This window comes from Podarcis liolepis, assembly GCF_965112155.1.
Source record: "Podarcis liolepis genome assembly, chromosome: 12".
Taxonomy (NCBI): Eukaryota; Metazoa; Chordata; class Lepidosauria; order Squamata; family Lacertidae; genus Podarcis; species Podarcis liolepis.
This window is the reverse complement of record NC_139563.1, coordinates 23,161,081-23,182,454: the sequence shown is the minus strand read 5'-3', so window position 1 is coordinate 23,182,454 and position 21,374 is coordinate 23,161,081. Positions and strand designations below refer to the sequence as shown.

Here is a 21,374-nt window from a genome sequence, read left to right as displayed (position 1 = left end):
TTATATGAATGCTCACCTACTGAACAATTTCCTGCGAACACATTGAGTTTGGAGAGTGGGACCTGCGTGTATAGTACCACCATCTAAGCTCATAAACCTCTAAGCTACTGAGGTGCCTTCAAGCTTTCATCCTGGGACTTGGGAAGCCACCAGCAGATTGCTGCTGGATGCAAGAGCCGGCCTCTGTCCTTGCCTTATTCCCAGTTGCACAAACCTTGGAACATGTTGCTGGAGTTCCTAGCTTGGGAAAAGTCAACCCTAGTGATCAAAAGCATCCAGACAACCTCCAGTATAAGGCAGGGAGCAAGAGAAATAGTGAATAGCAAGATGAAAACAAAACACAAACTTAGTTTCTAGGTAGCCTAACATACTGAGCATGCCATAAGATTCAGCTTACATTAGCCTGGCATTATCGATGGATCTTCAATATATTCTGATCTCGACCAAAAACAGTAAAAAAAAAATAAATGACCTCACTTATATCTTGTGCTTCACATGGCCTGTCAGTTGTTCAGCACAAAACAATTATATTCATTGCTGTCTCCCTCTCCTCCAATAGCCCATACCAGGCACACCTCTCCCCATCACCATTTTAGCCTGGCTATGTCCATCAAAGAAATAGTAGTTCAGCTTGGACTTAACTATTCTTTAGCTCCTTTTGCATTAAAATGCTAAATGTAAGCAGCTCCCTTCCCCCTGTGCCGTGAAAATGTTTTACATAGCTAGAAGAAGGATTGGAATAATGTATGGGTGTTAGGGCTGGGTTCTAGTATGAGCACAGAGCCATAAAAGTGGTTTCAGTGCTTCAAGTCACAAGAAATCCTTTGGGAGCCAAATTTACTGTGGAAAAATTCAAAATATAAGCAGCTTTTGAAGTGGCTATTATTTAGTGCTAACAGTACGTTTTTCATACAATAGTGGATAGAGCAATGTTATTTTCTTCACTTTCAAAACATTAAAGGAATACACTGAAAATATCTATTTGTATATAGACTGGAGTGTATGCTGTATTTTGCAAACAACAACAATGTAGAGAGATGTCTCCTATTGCTCTGCAAATCATAAATTCCTGATACGGCACCAAGTGCTCAAGTGGAAAGAAAGCATCACAATTAGAAATAGTTCATAAATACTCAAGTCCATTTTAAGGAAAAGAAATTAAAAGACAATTTTTAATTGAAAGGCCAATATAATTGGTAGCACTTAGCAGAAAGCATTAACTCATTTATTTCTGATTAGCTTCCAGGCAATTGTTTTAATTCAGAAAAGATGTGAAATACTCTTTAGTAAATTTGATTATAAGACACTCAGGCATGTAGATCAAATAATCTATGGGTTGCATTGTGTTTGGCCTGTCATAAGGCAGGTGCCGGTAGGCTATAGCAAGAGCAATATTTTCAAAATGCACAAGTTTTGGTAAGTCATGCTCACTCTCCCATAAGAAAAAGTCAACATCACCCACGTCAGTTCACCACCACCTAAATGAAACATTCACATCCCACAAAATAAATTTATTTCCCATAGGATGTGGTGATGGCTACTTGTCTGAATGGCTTTAAAATAAAAAAGAAGAACTAAACAAGGTCACAGAAGACAGTACCTGCCAACTATATAAACCACATGTGTGCTGCCTTGGGCTCCATGATGGAAGATAGGAAATGTATTTTATTTATTTACTTAAATATTTATAAAATTTATAATATATACATAAAATGTACAGCAGGGCTCTGTGTAGCATTGTAACATAAAACTACAATAACGTCAATAAAAACACCAGTAAAGAACAGTTGGTTTAAAAAAAAAAAAATTCCAAAGGCCTGTCTGAACAACACAGCTCTTGAAAGGAAGAAGAGATTACTTCTGCCAAACCAGCAGGATGGGGCAGGATCTGTCACACTAAAGGCTCAGTCCCTGGTAGAGTTCAAAGATCTCAGTAGTTGAGGTGGAGCATAAGGAACCCAACAGACCTTACAGGCATAAATGTAAGAAGGTGGACTCTTCATTAGCTAGATTATAAAAACACCTTTTCAGCAGCAACTCTGTATCATTTGTAACATCTACCCTTAGATCATCATCAATTTGATTTGGTGGAGCTAAGAATCAAAACACACAACTTGCAGCCGAAAATAAACTAACTGCTTGTTATTTGTTCACTTGTAAGAAAAAAGTCAGCATAAGAATGGTTTAGTGTTTCAGGTGTTTCATATTTATGTTAGTGAAGTATGTAGCTAACAAATAATTTATTAAAAAAAACTGGCAAGAAAGCACTGATTGACCTTGGCAGACCTACATCTACATATTATGGGATGCTATAAATTGCTCTTTAGAAAATCCTACTCTTAAATCCAAGTCAAAACAGAATATCCAAAATCTAGCATGGCAATGATGTTCTAATAATCACTAAAAACACATAGAGATTCCATATTGAGCTCAGTTTGGAAGACAGCCAGACTTTTTTCAGCCCAAAACAGGGGAAAACCAACCCACTGAAGACTCTCTGAAATATGTGGTAGTTTTAAACTAGGGATTACTATTTGAGATCAATCCAAAAGCTTTCTGCAATGGAAACTTCACTTAATTCTTCATGAACCTACTGATGGCATTTCTGAATCTTGCAAAGGCACTCACAGCACTTAATAAAAATGGAGCATTATCCTGAAACTGCTTGACAGTGAGGTGAGATGTTTGCGGGTACTCTGCAGAACATGAAGTACTAGGATGGGCAAATGGTGGGGGGGGGGGGGAATCAGGCAGAACATATTGACTGGCTGCTCAAATGCAGGAAATAGGCACAATCGGGAGGGTTGACATCCTTACCCAAACCCTCTGAAATCACATTTCTTTCAATCATCACATTAGAAAGTGACTAGGAGTTCCTGGTCCAAGCTTTCAGATTTACATTATGCTTAGCGACAAGTTGCCGGAGGCAATGTACAAACTTGCAATAAATAAAACACAAAATCAAAATTTAACAGCAACAAAACAAAAGCAACATGCACATATATGGCAGCAGCAAGCCGAGAGGGAAATCAGCAATTTAATTAACTAAAAGCCCAAGTGTTTGTTTTCTTTTAAAGGTTTTAACAGCAAAAGCCAAGAAGTGAGAAGGCCTGATAAGTTTCCCACAAAGTGTCTAATTTCTTCCCATATCCTCTTCCTCTTCCCCATCCCTCACACACACCTGCAAAACCGTCTCCATGTTCATGACTCAGGCTATACTTTAAAAAAGAACAGGGCATAAACTCCTTCCTGTCTTGGTCCGGTCCAGTATTGCACATATATTTGCACAAATGCTTTTGTACCCTTCAAAAGCAATGATAAACAGGTCTGACTTTCAAGGAGGAAAAGTACTAACATAAAATAAAAAGACTGCAAATAACGAAGATCATCACATGCCATAAAATGAATTCTGGGCATAAGTAGGGGGAAGGAAGAAAATAATTTCAGGTGAGTGCAAATATTTAAAAGTCACAAGTCAGGCCCCATACTATGGGATTGACCAGAAAGATCACAAAACACAAACACAGCTGGAATAGTTTAGAAGGAGCAGAGGAAAGAGTTCTGAGCCTTAGCAACACCTACCATTAGTTTCAAATATATCTACTATAAATGAAGCCACAATGTTTTTGTAAAAAAAATAAAATAAAGGAATTAATGAGACTCAAACAAATAGAAAAAGAAAAAAACTTCCATGTGTGCTAGCATGAGCGTAATTTTTAAAAGCAGCATACATGTTTTAGACATCATCTCAGAAGAGGAATTTGCCTCTCATCCGTGAGGAAATGCAGGTAGTTGAGACACTACCTGCTGTGATACATGTAAATATCATCGAAAAACAAGGGAAGTGTGTTTCCTCCTATGTCAGAAGTATTTTTTATTCATATGCAAATATATGTAATTTAATCAACTGATTGGCCAACTAAGATCTCTAAACTGAGTAGCTGAACAGACACAGAAATACTTTTGGGAAAGTCAAGGACCTCGAGTGGCTGGCACCAGCCTTCCCCTGCCCTGTCCCATCACCACTTGAATAGCCTTCTTCAACCTGATTCCTCCCCACAGTTGTTTCAGACTACAAGTCAGATCAGAGATATGAGAGTGGAATCCAGCAGCATTTGGAGGGCACACGTTGAAGAAGGCTGGACAAGAGACTCAAGAGAGATTTCTCCCTTCAGATTTTAACTCAGTTTGACCTAGCTATGTTGTAGCATGGCATTTCTTCATCAACAAGACAGGTGGCAACATCACGTCCAAATAATTTAATTTATTTTGTGGTTTCATTTTAGCATACAGGACTGACCAAGGCAAATTGATTCCATGCTAGGGTGGTGTAGTGACCAGAATACTGGGCTACATCTAAAAAGGATCCCCACACGGTCAAAAAGCTCATTGGGTGACCCTGGGCCAGTTGCCCTCTCTCAGCCTGACCTATCTCATAGGCTTGTTGAAGAGTGCGGGGGAAGGCACTTGGGTTGGGTGAGGCCTCTTAGGCCACCACAAGCTCCTTGTAGAAAAAGCAGAATTTTAAAATGTAATAAAATAATTTTAAGAACTCAGGATTCATTATTTTCAGGTAGTTTAAGTGTAAATACAATAAAAGAATTGTAGAGTTGCAAGGGACCCCAACGGCCATCTAGTCTGCAATGCAGGAATATGAAGATGGCTCGATATTGTTTATCCAAAAGGAGCACTACCTATATAATGGGTTTTCTAAGTTTGAAACTTGGTTCAAACCTTCAGACTTTTGGCTAAAAATAACCCACAAACAGTTATTCAGGGTGGAATTTTAGTTCACTCTGTCCTACAAAAGTTGAGGGCTAGATATTCATTAACTAACAATTCCTTTGAGTTATCAATTTCTGGCCATGCCTAAGCGCTGAATATCCTATCCTATGTACTGAGCATGTCTATTCATGTTTGACAGGTTTCACTGAACATTGTCATAGAATCCTAGAATTGTAGAGTTGGAAGGGACCATGATGCCCATCTAGTCCAACCACCTGCAATTAAGGAATCTTTTGCCCAACACAGGGCTTGAATTCACGACCCTGAGAATAAGAGTCTTGTGCTCTACCAACCGAGCTATGCTAGTTAATGCAAGTATTGCAGAGAGGAAGGAGAAGTGTTACATGTATATTGGGGAATGGATGCCTTCTCTCTAAGCATTTCACTTTTTCATAATCTGTTTAAAAAAATGTTATTTGGACTTGGCTTAATTTTGGAAGTTCCTGAAAAACCCACCCTTTTCAAAAACAAGCAACTTCCCTCGCAAGCGACAATGACACCCTTTTGAGAGGGCAAGTGAGACAAGAGCTGTAACAAACTGAACACATTGATGGAGAACTAGAAATGATTTCGTTTTGCAAGATGCTTCTTCTAGGGTAATGTATTGTTTTTGGGAAGCTCTCTAAAGGGTGGTGGTGTCTGATCACGTACAATTTTGTTTCCTCTGCTGTGTGCGCACTAGACAATTACTTTGGGATTTTCTTTAGCTCTAGTTCAGAGAAGGCAAGGACAGGCAGCTCACCTTGTTTGGAGTGAGCTTCTACTTAGTATTTATCTGCGGCCAGGTTTCTCTTTGAATGGTATTGTGGAAAGGCTGTTGCTAGGGTTTAAGGGATACTTAGAGATATAAATGTCATTGTCTTGCCTGCTTCATCAAATGGGTTTGTTGCTCTGTCTATACTATTAAGACACCTATCATATTACTCTGTTGTCATTTAATTGTATACCTTCCCGCTGTCCATCTAAGGAGCCACCATATTATTAACTGGAGTCAGAGAAGAGAGGGAGCATGTTTTGGCAAACCTGATCTGGGATTCAAGCTGAACACATTCTCACTGTTTTGATTGCTATTTCTGTGACGATGCCAGCAACTCGAACGTATTTAAACGAACGAGAAAATATGATGCAGAGGAACAAGCAAGCTCTGCCAAGAGATTCTTGCGTGTTTCACATAAAAGCAAAGAGCTGTCCCCTTAGACCACCAACCGCAGGTGTTTGACCATGGGCTGCATCCAGTCGTAGTCATACTCATGAGTAGACACAGTGAAATTAATAGCCATGACTAACTCAGGTCCATTAATTTCAGTGGGCCTTCTCAGAGTAGAACTTGGTGGGATATGCACACACATTTAAATGAATTTGAATTTCAATAGGTTTCCATTTTGCAGATGAGCAACACTGGTCACTGGAAAGCAGCAGATGCCACAGTCTTATAAAGCCCTCAACAAAAATCACATGGTTCATTAGAAGGTTTCTAAAATGTGTAAAATTTTGGGCTTCCTTCATGCATTGGTAACTGGCAATACGCTCTGCAAATCCAAGATAATGGTCACTTTTGCTTCCCTGCCGTGCCCAAGACTCACTTCCTCAATGTGCGGTAAATGAATTGCTGCCAATCACAATTGCCTTATTAGGCTCATGTAGAGCCACACACCTACGAATCCATCTGTCTTTCATGTCTTAGTAATGCCCACTTTGAAGAGTTTTTTGTTCTAATGTCAAACAAACCACTCACTCTTGCACTTCCTCCCTGCCAAGGACCCTCCTCCGACCCACAAAACTTTACAAGAGGAAATCTAATGTAAGCACTGCAGAATACAGAAACTGAAAAATTAAACTTTGAACATTTAGCACACAGCTGCCCTAAGGACCAATGGAACAAGCTCTTATTGGAGCAAACCAGTCCTATTTCCTGATATGTATATCAGGTTAATTTTTTTTAAAAAAGAGAGAGAGAAAAGGGGGAAAATTACATTTGCACAGCCAATCTCACAAGAACATGCATGGATTTTCATACACAAGGAGAGAATTTGCATGCATTAAAGTGCAACACTCTTAACAGCGGGAGAATGAACATGTAGATATAGATATAGTATGCAACAACGAATACAATCGAAAGTCCAGATAACAAAACAAAACAATGCATAGGACTGGGGTTTAAGTGCCTTTCCCCCAATGATTAAAACAAGCTCAATTCAATGGCAATTAGTTCCATCAGCGCATTTGCTGCCCCCGCCTACCCCCGGAAAGAAGAAACCATTTCTTTTTGTCCCTCCCTTGCCTGGAAAGCATGATCTCAGTAATCAGGAGTATGATTGCAAAACTTAAAGCAACTGCTCTTATAATTTATTACTCCTAGAAAAAAAACACATGATTGGTGCAGACACTTCCTTACACTAGCAACAATGGGATGGCCACATAGGGGCCAACTCCTAGGGGCCAAGGTCCCTTTGGCCCCACCCTTAATAAAATATTTGAGGGGGCTGTTCTTGTTTTTCAATTGCTAATTTTAAGACTATTTTACTGAAGATGTTGTTGTTGTTATTTTATTGGTATTTATTGATTTGTCCAGAAAGGCAAGACAGTGTTGAGCAATCCATTTCTTGCCTGGACTTGAACCACTTTGTTTAATTTTTAGAAAAACAGATATGCTTGCCTTCCTTTTTAGAGATTTGTTCCTTTCTTCCAACCAATCATCCAACTGTTCTTCAACCTCTTCAATTGAAGCGCCATGGTCATACGATGGTATAAATGCATTTGTCTCTGCCACAGTGTATACTGGAAATTCAGGTTTTGGTTTCTTGACTTTAGGCTTCTTTTCCTCTGCAAAACAAAATTTGACCTACAATCACAAACTCTGCCCAGAAGCATTTGCACCCACATTTTATAATATTGCACCCACATTTTATAATATTGCACCCACATTTTATAAAGCTGTTGTCACGCTTATAGATCACAGCTGCAAAAAAAGAGGTTACAACTTGGATTTTAGACATGCAGGGAGCAATCCTACACACAAGAAGCTGGCGTAAAGCAAGCTGAGATAACTTAAGCCGGTGTAACCAGAACCAAACCCTGTTCAGCAGAGGGAATGCTGCTGCTTCTCTGCCTAAGCCTGGCAGATAGAAAACAAGCCTTTAAAATGGTGTTTTATGCCAGGACGCTAGTTCACAAGTCTGAGTTTAACAGCCTTAGGAATGGGCTCTCTTTGATGCTGCCATGCCATGCTTCCAAAATGCTCTCTTTTTAGGACTTATACAGTCATACCTTGCCTGTTCGACTCCCAAGGTACAACTGTACTGGCTTCAGCTCAGTCAGTTTTGGCTCATCCAACTGAGCAAGTTATGCTCAGCCAAGCCAGGATTGGGGAATTAATGCGAGCAGAGACCCGTTGCCTCCTAAGCTGTTCCTTCCAGTGGATCTTGCCTTAGGATTGCTCCCTTAATGATCAGAGGGCTTATTTCACTAGAATAGTCAAAGTCCTCGTACCTTGATTTGCAATGTGCTTTTTGGGAGTTAACGTTTCACAGCAAATTTTCTTGGAACCATGGCAGTATACTTTTATATCACAACAGCTTTTCACACGACGAACAACTGGGAGGCAGCTTATTGTTAAATTGCTTATTTGTACTTTCTGTTTTACAGCTTGATACCTGCAATTACCACTCATTTGATAATAAAATAAACCCACATCATGAACGTTTGCAAATAGTCCATTTAGCTAGAATCAAGGCAAGAGCTAACTATCTAGTTGTCTTACACACATCTACCAACCACAGTATGGAGTTAATTTAGATGTATCTTTACTGGATTACTGTAAGCTTTGAGAAGAAGGTAATGTCTGAGAAGTGTGTGAAGCACTCAAAACATGGTCCTCAGGCAAGTTTGCAGCAATCATCAGAACAGAATAATAACCCCCCCGTGTAATTAACGGAAATGTTATTATTTTAAACCATGTTTTGTGTGTGTGTGTGTGTGTATATGTGTATATATATATATATATATATATATATATATATATATGAGAGAGAGATGCACACAAAGCTTTTAATATATGACACAACAATGGATGTGTTTGGACATAACATTAAACCATAGTTTTGCGTTATGTGCATGAGACTCAGACCTGGGTGCTCCCTCTCCAGTTCCCAAAATATTGAAAACCTTTGCTTCCATTTTCAACTAACCACACTTTGTGGGGTATGTTTGAACCCAGAAGTGTGGTTAGTCCCACTGTTTGGATGACCAAGAAATGAAGTTGGTTTGAAGTTGGCTTGTTTCCCTAATCCATAGTTAAGACCAACCAGAATTTGCCAGGATAAGCATACCACGCATCACAATGCAGTTAACTGAAATCAGAAGCGTAGGTTTCCAAGCTCCTCCTCACAACCTGCCAGAGGAAAAGAATTCACAAGCCCAAGGTTCACATAACACAAAACTCTAGTTTAGTGTTATGCCCAAACACAGCCATTCTATAATGCTCTGGTCTAGTATACCCAAGCAACACAACACAGGATGGGTTTTCTAGTTCAGAGCAGGATTCGTTCTAAATAGATAGGCTTCACAGTAAGAGATATACAGTAACACCTTGGCTTACGTTACCCTCGGGTAACGAAAATTTTGGGTTGCGAAAGCGGCAAACCCGGAAGTGTTTTGCCATGCGCACATGCGCAGAAGCACTCTACCGCATGCACAGAAGAGGTCCCACCGGTTGTGGAAGCCTCGGGATCCGACCAGAGCTCCAGAACGGATCCTGTCCGCAACCGGAGGTACCACTGTAATTGGATTCTATAGCTCAATATGAAGCATGATATACTCTTTACAGCTGAAGACAGGGATAAATGGAATGGGCATTTAGGGATTTTCAGTTTATAAAAGTTTTAAACTCATAATATGAAAATGTGTAAATTAAACGACTAATTTTTAAAAAATAATTCTAAATAAAAGCTTTAAAGAATACACATTCTTCCAGTGTTCTTTTCAAGCAGTTGGCAGTGACTGCCAATGTGGCTTAGTGGCTCGATTGTCAGACTAAGACCATGGAGGCCCAAAGCCCAAAGCCCCACTCAGGCATGAAGCTGCCACAGGATGACCTTTCAACACTCATCCCTCCATCTAACCAACCTGACAGGGTTCTTGTGAGGATAACATGGGTTTGTGGGAGTCATATGTAAGCCATTCAGAGCTCCTTGGAGGAAAATTGGGTGGGATTGTGTAATTATATAAATAAGATATGCTATGCAATTTGTTTTATCATTATCAGCTGAGATAATAAGCATCATTAACCCAATTAAAGCTATCTCAGACTCCAGTGCAAATCCCTCTAAATAAATCAACCTCATGTCCTACTTTCTACCATATACAGGACAAAAACATTAACATTCACTTTTTGTGGGAGAAAGCCACACAGGACAGTGCTAACTAGACAGCTACAATTTGAAGTTACTTTGCGTAATGTTTGTCCTATAACAGAAAAGGATGAAAACGGGTATTTTCCAGGGTCAAAATACGGACATAAAATGAAGCAAACTGGAAAGTGTACAATAGCACAAAAAGGTAATAATATACACAGGAATATTGAAAACTCGAAATCTGTAAAATGTGTGGGTTGTAACGAAAAACGTAAATTAGTCACAGCTTTTCCTAATGGGATGGTAAGTTATATATCGCAGTTAATCATGCTTATTAAGCAGTCAGGAGAGTTGTCTCTCCAAGTTCTAATTCAAAATATCAAAGGGGTCACAGCTTTGCCTCATAAGTTTTGCATCTACAATTTCTGCAGGTGCATATAATTTTGAGTGCATTTTAGAATACTTAGAAGTCAAACCAATTTGGAACTGCTATAAAACGCACCACCAATTATTTGAATTATTTCCAGGCAGCCACAAAACCAAGGCAGGCTCTCGGTATCTGCTATTTCACTGCAGACTTCTTAGGTATTTTCTCTTGCAAATTATTAGTATTTCTATCGCATTTCTGCCTAACATTATTTGTTACTCAACCAGTTGGTTTGCATGCATTAAAATTTCTACAGAGAATTCAGAAATCCAAATGTTATTATGCAGCAACTTCGTACTACAGTGAAGTCGGTTCAGAGCAATCCTGTTTTCTGCAGTTGCTGCAACACAGAGAACACATTTGTGAGAGAAAAAACTGTGATCTTACCCCACCCCGCCATCAGTCATATATGGGTATATGTAATCAAGACTGTGAATAAAAATAAAAACTTACTCTGAAGTGTTTCCAGTTCAGCTCTAGCCAGGGCCTCTTCTTTCTCCTTCATTTTTGCTTCTTTATATTCTACATACAGTTGTCTGGCATCCTTTAAAAGAAATGTAGTGATATTAGCATCTCAAAACAGCTGGCTGCAATGACACCATTTTATATGATTAGATTCAAGCCCCATCAATTAATCACTTTGGGTGAGGGTGGGTATTCCTGTGCTGACTCAAATATTTAAAATAGTGACATTCATTACACATGAGAGAAAACAGCATGAATGACAATTGTGCACCATGACATAGTCAAAACAGTGGAACTATGAAGAAGTTGCACTGGAGCAGCATGTTAACACTCATGAAAATGTAATTGAGATCATTAAAAATGTTGTGTTTGCAGATTTTGAAATGTTACGCTCCTTGCTGGCTTCCTACAGTGTGCAAATGCATGCTATCAATGGCTGCCACTATACACCATTCCAACTCAGTTGCTTATTTGCACAGATCAATGTGAGGTATTTTACAGAAGTACATAATTTGATTGCATGCTGACAGCTTCTAGGAGCCACTGGTGAGAGCCAAGTGCAGGGTGGGGGCCAAAGGTGGACAAACTACCCCTGAAAGAGCATAATGTTGTCTCCCACCAGAGGTACTACCCCTCTCCTAACACACCCTGGGAAACAGCTTCAACTGGCCAGTTAAACTAAGTGAGGGTAGCCTATGGGTCTCAAGCCCTTGGTGAATTAGGGACTTCCCCAGCACATGGCTACAGGCTCTGGCATATTGAGTGGATGAGACGAATAGTTGGTCCAATGGCCAAGAGGGCAGTTTCTGTATGTGCTGTAGAACATAGATGTCAACGTTTCCCTTTTTTAAAGGGAAATTCCCTTATTCCGAATAGGATTCCTCACAAGAAAAGGGAAAAGTTGACAGCTATGGCTGTAGAGAGAAGTGAGGGGCAAATGGGGAAGGTAGCCCATCTAGGAGAAAGAAAACGCTGATCTGAAAACTCAGGAACGAAACTCCATGATCTGATAATGTTGAAAGTCTTTACTTTGACTCATGTGCAACTACTCATTCAATGTCCCTATTGTATAGTTTTGTTTTTCAACTTTTAATTTTCATCCGTTATAATTGTTCTCTCTGTTTTAGATACATTGCAGAATGAAATAATTTAAAAAACTTTACAAATAAATTGTATTAAGACTTGCTTGTGGGCATTTTTGTAAACTGCTTTTTAAAAAGTGATCTATATATACACACATGTTTTAAAAATAATTAAATAAAATTAAAGCTTCACCGGCCCACCCAATTGAACATAGCAGGACTTGTTTCCAAGCAAACATGCACAGAGTTGCACAGAAGGTGAGCATTTGTCAAGGCCAGCCAAAAACATTGTGGACTCCTTTGCCATGGCTGTGAAGTGAATTAGCGTAATAGATGCTGGTTTATACTGCTCAAGCATGATGTGTCATCAGGCTAACCTGACAATCTTGCAGCAGAGAGCAGGGGTAAAGGTGGAGTAAGAAACAGGGAAGTGTTTCTACCATTGAGGATTAGAGGTTTTGCTGCTATGGGCTATAAACTGGGATATTCTATCTAGTTCGTTCCCACTGCAGAATATCTTATCTTTGAACACAATAAATTCATCTCATGAAGACACTGTATACGCTCGAGGCTTCAGAGATCAAGTGATCATGTGCACATATAAGCAATAGCCCAGGAAACTTTAAAAAATACACTGTATTTTACATAGTTAAAAAACAAAACTAAATGCATTTTGACCTTTCCAGATTCAAGTACATAAACATGTACAAACGTAGAGATACTATCTTATATAATAAATTCTGGCTTTTCCAATCAAAGTTATTTCACACTCATGTGCAAGGACACCTGATTGTGTTGCATTTTATTCACTTAGTAGTAATTTACCAAAATGTGATCATTTATAAATCTTCCACATGGTGTTTCGGAGATTACATCAAATGCACAATACCAAGATCCCATGGATGCTTTTTGCTTGTGGCTTCAGCTTAGACACAGTCAATCAGCATTTAACTTTAACCCCTTTGACACTGAAAGCCAATATTTGATGCTAAAATCTGGAACAGAATCTATTATTGCTTATGCGACCTCCAGACATCAGACTCTAAGGGGTATCTGTCAATCTTGCTGGCGTGTCAATCATGAAACAATTGGAACTGAGACTCAGACGAGAATGACAGAAAGAAGGAGGAAACCAAACAGAATCTTCAGTAGTCAAAGCGGGCAAACACTAATAAATAATTGTGATACACTTATAGTTTGACTGGTCACCACCGCATGTTAAGGGACCAAATGCAGAATGTGGGTTTTTTGTTTTATGAAGCTGGATCTTTTCACTTTCTTCTGACCAAGCAGAAGACAGTTAAAATATGGAGTCTCTTCTCTACTGAGACTCTGAACTCACAAACTAATATTGCATCATTGTATCATGATATCCATATTAATTATTGTAATGAACCTAAGCAGCTATGACCCTAAATTTAAAATCAAAATGGAAAAAGAACGTATGTTCTCTATGTTCCGGATAAGTATCGGAATTTATATATTATATAAAAATATACACAGGGAATTAGGAAGCTGCCTTATACATGGGCCAGACCATTGGCCAACACAGCTCAGTAGTCTCTGCACTGCATGGCTGCAGCTATCCAGGGTTTCAGGCCTTTTGCATGCAAGCTTGGTGCACTACTACCGAACTGTGGCTTATCTATATGCACATTTTTACATGTCAACTCAAAACAATCACTGTGATTCTCCCACAACCACTGCTGCTTTCATGGCAACTACATCATTTCATTCTGCCATGCATTTCACTAGATCAAGGATGGGCAACTTCTGTATTGTTGCAGTTTGCTTTCATTATTCACCAGACAATTCCAAGGAGATGCGAAATACTCTTCCCGTAAACAGTGCTGAGAACCGGCGTACAAAATACTGGGTTAGAGATGGATAAGAGATAGAGAGCCAGGGTAATGTAGGGGTTAAAGGGTCGGAATAGGACCTGGGAGATCAGGGTTCAAATCCCCACTCAGCCATGAAGCTCAATGGGGGACCTTGGGCCAGTCACTGCCTCTCTGACTAATCAACCTTACAGGGATTAAAGGAGAAAGGAAGAGAACCATGTACACCCAGCGTTCAAAACCCCCATTGTTCTAGGCACGTTTTGCAACAGGGAATTTCATTAATGCGAGCAGTTTCTGAGCTCTGGACGCAGTACTGCGCCTATGATTTCAGGGGGGCAGGGGAAGGACTAGACCATGTGAAAAATGAACACAATATTTTAACTGCAGTTCATTCCCTTTCAGCTTTGTATTCTTGTTATTAAAAAACTGTGCCTAGACCCATAACCTAGGTTTAATCTGCCATTTAGCTCCTAGCTTTCATATCTCAGTTTCTAACACTGTGTATACACCACACTGAGCTCCTTGGAGAAAAAGGTGGGGTATAAATGCATCAAATAAACTTTGTTGCACTGCTTGGCTCTTTCATGGATGATCAAGCTCCATAATTTTTATTTATTGTTATTTTTTCACTTCATTTATATACCACTTTTCTTCCAAGGAGCTCAAAGTGGGGGTTCTTCCTTTCCTATTTTATCCTCACAACAACCCTGTGAGGTAGGTTAGGGTTAGAGACAGTGACTGGCTCAAGGTCAGCCAGTGACCTCTGAACTCTTGTCTCCCAGGTTCTACTTCTAACCACTACATCCAATGCCAAAGGAAAGATATTAAATGCAAAATAAAACCTGATACGTAATATTTTGATCTTTTAAAACAATTTTGTGTTATTTAGCGATGGACAAAAAAGCATGACCTCTAAGTCTTGATTAAAATTTGGATTTAGCCTCTGAAGCAATTCTGGTCCACAGGTTGCCAGTGACAACTTTGACAATATTCCTTGTTGACCACCCAAACTTCAAGCAAAACTATTATCTGCCCTTCATAAAATCACCCAGCTTCTTAGTTCTGCACCGAGCAAGACAGAAGGTAGAAAGGTTTGTCTCACGCAGTGCAGAACTCAAGTTACTGGTCTGCAAAAATAAATAAATAAATAACAAAGCTCAAATACAATTCACTCCCTGCAAAATAGCCTTGTTTACTTGAGTATACAGTAACAATTGAGGGGCCCCTCCTTCGATGTGTTTCTTAGATATAATCCTTCCATCTGCCTCACATCACAATAGGAAGAGAGGCGTAAATTAAAACGAAACACACAAATAGATAGCTAAGGATGCAAAAGGGAGGCATTTTAAACAGCTTTGTCAAGGACAATGCGCTTCAGCTTTTTAAGATTCTTTTTAAAACAAAACAAAACCAACAATCTGACTGCTGGCTAACTGGACTGTTCCTTTTTAAAAAAAGAAAAAAGCAAGAACAAGAACAGCAAACTGTTCCAGAACAGTGGCGAGTATCTCCAGAATTAATGTTTTTCCCAAGTAATTACAATGTTGTCATGAAATTAGAACACCTACAGGTCATTGACTTGAACAGCATCCAGCTAGTAAATGCGTAAGAATAATTAATGTATTCAGGTTTACATGAAATCAACTGAGGGTGTTTAACCCAGTCCTCCCTGTTAGCGAATACAAGCCTGAGTTTTTTGGGTGTGTGCATTGTGTTCTTTTCTTTTTTAAAAAACAAAACAAAAACCAACCTCTCCCATCGCCATCCTTTAATTTATAAGAGAATGGATACCCTGCCTTTCTGTAAGGCAGCTAAGAATTGTGTGAAACACTAAATTAAAACAATTAGAAACAGCTTTGGGAGGCAGAGTATATTATATCACACCGTGCTATATTTATATAGTCTATACATCTCTTTATGAAGTGGAAGCAACTGCCTTCTACCAACACAAATCCACTAGGAAATTACTCTGCCCTAGCTCCAGGAATTACACAGCCATGCTCTTTCATTGCTCCCATTCATTTTACTGGGAATTTTGAAGAAAATCCTGGTGTATATTCCCCCCAAGTCTTCACTAGACTTCACTGCTGAAGATCTGCAGGTAATGCAACAGCTTCATTTTCTTTTAAAGGCCTATCATTTTTGTAGAAACCAGGTAGCAATTTTCCTGCTTTGGGTTACTGTAGTAACCCAAATAAAAGATGCATAGTAGAGCTTTGCTGGCATCCAGAAATTTGATGCAAAGTGAATGCAAGCTTGCATTTTGCAAATGAATTCTTCTTCGAAAGAAAAAGGGAAAACAATAGTACTTCAGAAATCCAAGTTTTTAAAGTCACTCCCTCTGACCCATGCTTGGAAGCCACAGTTTTAACATTCGTTTTAGTGAAGCAACGAGCATCTCTTAGTGAAGCAACTACACTCACAGATAGTTAATTACAGATTTCATTCTAACTAATCGCTGTGTTCTGTTTTAGATTCTCAGTTTGCACTGGTTTCCTTTAAGCAAGTCCACTTCTGGTTCACCAGGCTCTTTAATGGACTTTCAACCCAATTTTAACTGGGCTTATTTGGAAACAAGCCCCAATGAAGTCAATGGCCCTTGCTTTGAAGTGCTAAGGACTGCAGCCTTTGTGAGCAATAACACTAACTCTGCATTATGGGATTCAAGTTCATGTTTAATGGTTTCATATAAAATCTGCAGGAAGTAGAAGTCAATTCTATCACCCATATATTGCTTTCAAAATGAACTGTTCTGATTTTTTTAAAAAATTACTTTCTACCCCTAATAAAAGGGGGAGATCAAGAACCTGTTATCAATTTGCATTTTTAATACAGATTTATTATTTTTAAAAGCACCCAAAAGGATAAAGCCCATCTCAATACTATGCACATTTTTCAGTTGTTCACAAACAATTTTCACTTCTCAACATGTGGCAGTATTACTCTTGTCTCACACAGCAACAGAACAGCTTGTCGTTTTCCTCTAACTTATTTTACAGTACCAGGTTTTTAGCAGGACTTAATATTTCACTGGTGCTTCAAAGGAGGGACACTAAGGTAAAAAAAAAAGGTTCCTCCCCTCCCAACAAAACAGAGGTTGAGATTCAACAGATAAGTCCCATCTGCAAAAGCCCTGAGTAAGACTTCCAGTTGGACAATGGGGCTTCCCCCTCTCCTTCTCCTCTGTGTGCCCCAAAATTGTTTGAGAGGCATGAGAACTCCTGGAACCATGCAGGAGAGGAGGGGGGCAGAGGGGGGGTCATTCTGTGTGGCAAGCTGGAATGCTTGCACCAACAGAAGATTCAGAAGTGTGTGATGCTGGATTCTTCCCACTTCCTCAGACACTGTGGCAATGCAGGAGAGAGAAGGAAAGCTCAGGCTGGGTAAGTGCCATGGAAATTCTCTTTTGGAAAGCACAGCAGAAGAATTCTCTGCAAATCCCCTGATGTGTTGCAGTGTGCTTACCAGTTTCTCAATGCACAGTAAAGCTAGTGGTGCTTTATGAATAGACTATACCTAAGCACCAAATCTGAGGATGGGGGCGGGGGGGGGCTGGAATTTTACAATTTCAGCCTTGCAAATATCCTTTTGCTCCCTTTGCCCTGCTTGGCTTCCTTGGGTCAGCTATCTAGGCAGTTTTTGTAATTAACTAAAATTGAGAGCATACACTTTTGGAATGCTAGGCTAACGTCCTCTCCCCACCCCGATGATGTAGCTTTAGCCTATAGAAGGCCACCCAAATTATCTGAGTGGATTCTACACAGGACATGGCAGGACAGCTGATCAATACATCACAGAGCGAGGAAACGTCATTTTCCTGCACCTCACCAACTCACATCAGCTCCCGTCACCATGGCCAAAGGCTAAGCATGATGGGAATTGTAGTTCAGCACCACCTGGAGGGCCAAAGATTGGCCACTCCTGTTCTAGAGGCCAGAGATTCATAGCAGAGCTTTGCCAGGAAATGCTTCCAGGTCAGGAGTCAGCAACCTTTTCAGCCATGGGCCGGTCCACCGTCCCTCAGAGCATGTGGTGGGCCGGACTATATTTTGGAAAAAAACAATGAACGAATTCCTATTCCCCACAAATAACCCAGAGATGCATTTTAAATAAAAGGACACATTCTACTCGTGTAAAAACACGCTGATTCCTGGACCGTCCGCGGTTGGGCTGCATCCGGCCCATGGGCCTTAGGTTGCCTACCCCTGTTCCAGGTTCAAACTGAAGGAATGGGTTTCCCAAACACCAAAACTGACTGTGCAGGCAGTTTCTAAACTGCACCAAAATCCCCATTTCTCCTTAGCTAAAATGCATAAACTTTAGCCGTTGAACAAATGCAAAACAAAAACATAGCTCTCTCCCTTATCAGTTTGACGTCAAGACTGGCCTTGACTTTACCAGTAGAACAGACACAGACATATCTTAGGTCCTGACCACAAATGACGCAGAGACCCAAGTCTGGGACTAACGCCAGAGCATGTTCTCGGAAGTAGTGACCTCTTGCTCCAAGATAGGAGTAGGAACAGGAATATCCTTTTTTGGTCAGGAGTGCAGGAAGGAAATCCCTTTTATGGTTAAGAGTGCCGGAGCAGGAACATATGTGATGTCAACCTACGTATACAAGCTGACGTGGTTGGAAGAAGGGAGAGGGTGCCTGGAGGGTATATATACTGCATGAAACTTGTCATTTCTTTGGACTTGCTGTGGACTCACCACGCAAGTGCCTTCTGCTATCCGGAGAGCAGAATAAACTCTTTCTTTGAACCAACTCGGTGTCATTTTGACTTCCTTCCTCCTGTCACGGAGCAATGCAGACCCAATTGGTGAACTCCAATAAGGCTACAAAACCTCAGCATCAAAATTAAACAAAAGCAAGATTGCAGAGAAAGACCTCTGGTGCCACTATTTGCAAATCTCATGCACAGAGAGATCGATGCACCTGAGATGCCCTCCCGAGATCCCATTGCAAGGAAGACTTGCGGACGCCTTCACTTGAGAGGCAAAGATTTGGAAGCATGCCTAAATGGCACTTCAGCTGCCCCCACTTGCTAAACGTACACATCAGTTCCCTGCGCATCAGAAATCCATCTTAATCTACCTCCTCCCCATCCTCCACAAAATAATTAAAAATAAAGCTCTCAAAAAATTATGCTTTGAAACCTGCACACCATTTTTCTTCCAACTCTAGAGAACAGAGAACAGCTGGCATAGCAGAGAACAGTAAAAATGACAATGGCTAACCTGTGGACATGCATACAAAGCAGTTTTCTCAAGTAAAGAACTACCTTAATTATTTTAAGTGCCTTCGTGTATTCCTCCTTTCTCCCCCCACCCCCCCCCCGCAACCCCCAGTTAGGGGGAAAATAAAAGGGGCAGGAGCAATGAAAAACGTGCAGTTGGATAAATGACAATCAGATGCGGGTAGCAGCTTTGCAACGTGATTCATGTAAATGGATATCCCGCCACTCACATTTCTTTTATGTTATATTAAACAAGATAGAGGATTGGATCCAAAGACCTCCCCCCAAAAAACAATCCTGAGTTAAATGGAAAGCGCTTCTGCTCAAACACAAGGGGTGGGTGTGGGTGACTGTTACCGACGCCCAATTCTGCTTCAGCCCTGTATGTTGGTCCTCCCCACACAGCCCCCATGCATGCAAAAGCCATTCCAGGGAAGCCTTTCAGAATGGCACGAAGTGGCATGATGGGTCTTGAAAGAGAAAACATCACCCATGAACAAGCAGAGGCAACTTCCACTCTCGCAGGAGACCTCTAGAACCAAATCACAGTCAAAACACAGTTTTAATTGGACAGGGGGAGGCAAGGGAAGGAGGAAACTCATTGCTTGGTTTCAAGAACAAAGAATCATCTCTGTCCTTTAACAGTCAGAAGAAAACCAATTCAGCTGCTTAGAACTTTGAAGGAAGGAAGTAACCTTGCTCTCCTCAACCCACACAAATGTGCTTTAATGAGGGGTGAGTTTAGGCATGGTAAATAACGCTTGTTATTTTGTGCTTTGCCCCAGTGCATGACTGATTTCTTGGGAGCACACGGCTTTAGCTGCTAGGAGCCCCCTTTATCTACAACATTGGCTACAACAGCCTGCTCCTCATGTTGAAGACTGGAATCTTGCTGCTATCATCGCTGCCTTTGTAACCTTGAGGATAAACTACAAATACTCTCTGCGTGGGGTTTAGCCTTTGAAAGCTTTCTCTGCTGCAGAATGTAGTTTCCCTCCTTATTCTGCTTCCTTCAGGCATAGGGAGTAACAAACATCCTCCCAATCACTGGAAAAAAATACGCTCCAACCTCTCTCACCACTGCGAATTTTACTGTCTTAAACAAACAGCAAAGTGCTTCTTTTGCTGTGCTGGAAGAAGCTTTATACAGGTAAAAACAAAACACTGTACAGTGGTACCTCGTGTTACGTACTTAATCCATTCTGGAGGTCCGTTTGTAACAGGAAACCACTCGTAACATGAGATGCGCTTTCGCTAATGGTGGCTTCTGCTGCCGCCGCGCCACCAGAGCGCGACTTCCGCTCGCATCCTGGGGCAAAGGGGCATCTACTTCCAGGTTAGCGGAGTGCGTAACCCGCAGCATTCATAAGGGGGACGGTACGTAACACGAGGTACCACTGTAATAATTTTTTAAAAATTTCTTCAATAACAAATCCACTCTCTCCTTGACAAAAGTCATATCAAGCAGATTTGCCAAAATGAAGAGGTCTTACAAAAAAATCAAAATAGCGATCAATACATTCCCCCCCCCAAAAAAAAATCAAAATGTAGAGATGGAGGAGGAGAAATCCTTTAACTTCAACAAAAAGGTATTCTATAACCTTGGGGCCACTACTATCAAGGTCCTGCTCCTAGCAGTAGATGTCCTAATCTCATGTTATAAGAATATATGGAGCAAGACCCGGCTTGCCAAATGCAAGTGGTTCAGGGGCTGGTACAGAGAGAGTCAGCTCTTAAGGTGGGAATGTCTCAGACCATAAAGTGCTTCAAAATGCTTTAACTCACACTTTGCATTGGGGCTAGTGATGGATACAGATATCCCAATAGCAAGAAGCAGCCACAGCATTTTGCACCAGCTAAAGCTTCTGAATCGTCTTCAAGGGCAGTGCCATCTGGAATACGCTGCAGGCTATTGTAACTTCCCAGGGTGGCAAAATCACCTCTTTTCCAAGAAGGGACAGAGCTTATATAGAAAACACAGTTGGCAACATACCCCTATGGCGACTTGCTGAGATTGGGATATTTCACGCTCACCTGTCACAGGCATAGTACCCCACACTACATGGTCTGAGGATTCCTCACCAGAATCACTTCCACCTTAATTAATTCATCCTCCTCCACCCAACTATCACCTCCTACACTGGCTAAGGGCAGAACTGAATTGCAGGAAAGTAAGAGCATAC

The 21,374-nt window shown here is 40.6% G+C and overlaps 1 protein-coding gene across 1 annotated transcript in view; it reads right to left on the bottom strand.

The window, feature by feature from the left end:
- Window positions 1–21,374, bottom strand: part of DNAJC1 (DnaJ heat shock protein family (Hsp40) member C1) — a 72,405-nt gene that overhangs the window by 20,299 nt on the left and 30,732 nt on the right. The window contains exons 7-8 of the mRNA XM_083467506.1: window positions 11,017–11,107; window positions 7,442–7,608 (exon numbers count right to left, since the gene is read on the bottom strand). Coding sequence (XP_083323632.1) covers window positions 7,442–7,608; window positions 11,017–11,107 — 258 coding nt within the window. The remainder of the gene's footprint in view (window positions 1–7,441; window positions 7,609–11,016; window positions 11,108–21,374) is intronic.